Source organism: Solanum stenotomum, chromosome 2, assembly GCF_019186545.1.
Source record: "Solanum stenotomum isolate F172 chromosome 2, ASM1918654v1, whole genome shotgun sequence".
NCBI classification, from domain to species: domain Eukaryota; kingdom Viridiplantae; phylum Streptophyta; class Magnoliopsida; order Solanales; family Solanaceae; genus Solanum; species Solanum stenotomum.
In genome coordinates this window covers 17382356-17384379 of record NC_064283.1, presented here as the reverse complement: position 1 = coordinate 17384379, position 2024 = coordinate 17382356, and the positions used below count along the sequence as shown (strand labels likewise).

The following is a 2024-nucleotide window of genomic DNA, read 5'->3' as shown; positions in this document are numbered from 1 at the left end:
AATGTCTTAGCTACTAGAAAAACCAATCCAAGCTTAGATGTTTGATTCGATCATACATCATTTCATCTAACTATGCTTAACGTAATTCCTAATAACCTCCACATGTCATGATTCAACTGTATCACGCGTCTTAATTGTTTTTACTCAATACATGAAACCGATGATTCTCTATTTTTCCTACCGGTATCGTCAACAAGAAATGAAATTCCTAATGCCTAATTTGGTTATTAATTTTTTTTTCGAAAAAGGGTCAAAACTACCCTTCAACTATTCGAAATATACAGAGCAAATATACCCTTCAACTATGTTTTGGTTCAAAACTACCCTTCCCATCTTATTATTGGATCACTTCTAACCTTCCATTTAACTGAATAAGATGTGGCATTAACGGAATAAGATATGGAATTAACGATATAAAATGTGGCACTCAATATGTAAATTATAATGCCATGTAGAAGTCCACCTAAGCACACCCACCCTACTCACTAAATGATCCAATCTCCCCCCTTCACTTCCACCATCAACTCTACAAACAACAATTTCGCTCCAAAAGACTTCATTTTCTCCTCCAAAATTCGTCCATCCCCGCCACACCCTTCCTCTCTTCTCCTTCGTTGCCACACTCCCAAAACCCCTCTCATTGAATGCCACCTCTTATTCCGTTAAATGGAAGGGCAAAAGTGATCCAATAGTAAGACAGGAAGGATAGTTTTGAATCAAAATAAAGATGAAAGGTATATTTGCTCTATTTCAAATAGTTAAAAGGAAAGTTTTGGCCTTTTTCCTTTTCTTTTTTTTTCGCGCATTTCACTTTGAAAAAACTAACACCATATATATAAATGAATAACTATTACTTTGTACAGCCTTAGAGACAGTTACAATTTTGAGATTTTGCTGAGAATTAATGCAAAATCAGCCTTTAATTCTAAAATTAAAAGGAAAACAAAGGGGATAAAAGAGTCTAATTATATCACAATTTAACAACAAAAAAAAAAAACTATTCTTTCTCTCTCCATTCCAATCCAATCAATCTACAAGGTGAATACCTAATCTTATATTCAGAAATAGTATCTAATTTAGGTGACCATATTTGCCCTTTTGGTCCAACCAATTGTTCGTAATGCTTCTTCAACTCAGGTGTGCTACACAAAAAATTAGGGCTTGAACTACTAGATCCACAATCCCCCTCTTCCTCCTTATTTCCTCTTTGGAGTAACTTGATCATAAACTCCGGTGCGACTTTAATCAAAACTCTACCATTTGATCCCTTTATATATTCAAAAGCAGGGTTCTTGAAGTTAACATGACCTCTTTTGTTGTTGTTATTATTATTATTATTACCTAAGGTAGCAAGAGAAGAAGCCGAAAGCACTTTGTTTGTGAAGGAATCAAGTGGAAGAACAAAGTACGTATCGCTATTCCTTAGCTTATCGTCGATACCTAACGATGGAATAGGTTGACCAATGAAAAATGAGTCCGCATGACATACCATGCAATCGGGGTACTCAAACATTATCTCTCCAGCTAGCTTTTTTCCGGTCACCATCCTCGTCGTTCCATCGTGAAATATAACCTTGATTGTTAACAAATTTGATGTGTAACATCCATTCCCCATTTTTGGATTTTGGAGGTTGATATGATAAATTAAGAGGAAATTAAAATGGCTTTTTTTTCATGAGTTTGGAAAATGGTTTTGTTTTTGTTTATATATATAGAGGATTGAAATAAGTAAGGTTGACTTTGAGGGAGTGAAATTAAAGGAGTTTTGTATTATTTTTTAATTTGTTGCTAAGTTTTAAAATGACTTTTGTGGGGTAGGTCGGTGGTCACTGGTCAGTAACGTCGGCTGTCAAGTTATCGAAATTAAATTTTGTGATTGTGATTTGTATAATACCTTGATATTTAGCTTGTATTTTGCGTGTCTGAGGAAAAAGTAACTTAAAAATATATAAACACTCCGTTTGTTTCTTTTTAGTTGTGATGTTTTTTTTAAAGTCAAACAATAAGAATTTGACTAACATTTT

At 34.0% G+C, this 2024-nt stretch overlaps 1 protein-coding gene across 1 annotated transcript; it reads right to left on the bottom strand.

Annotated features, from left to right (window-relative positions):
• Positions 1 to 936: 936 nt before the first annotated feature.
• Positions 937 to 1670, bottom strand: LOC125856531 (uncharacterized). Its single transcript, XM_049536092.1, has one exon. The coding sequence runs from the start codon at positions 1613 to 1615 to the stop codon at positions 998 to 1000; it is 618 nt and encodes a 205-aa protein (XP_049392049.1). The 5' UTR covers positions 1616 to 1670; the 3' UTR covers positions 937 to 997.
• Between the last annotated feature and the right edge of the window lie 354 nt (positions 1671 to 2024).

Excerpts from the sequence above, each read along its gene's own strand:
- LOC125856531 (XM_049536092.1), bottom strand. The coding sequence starts at position 1,615 with ATGGGGAATGGATGTTACACATCAAATTTGTTAACAATCAAGGTTATA.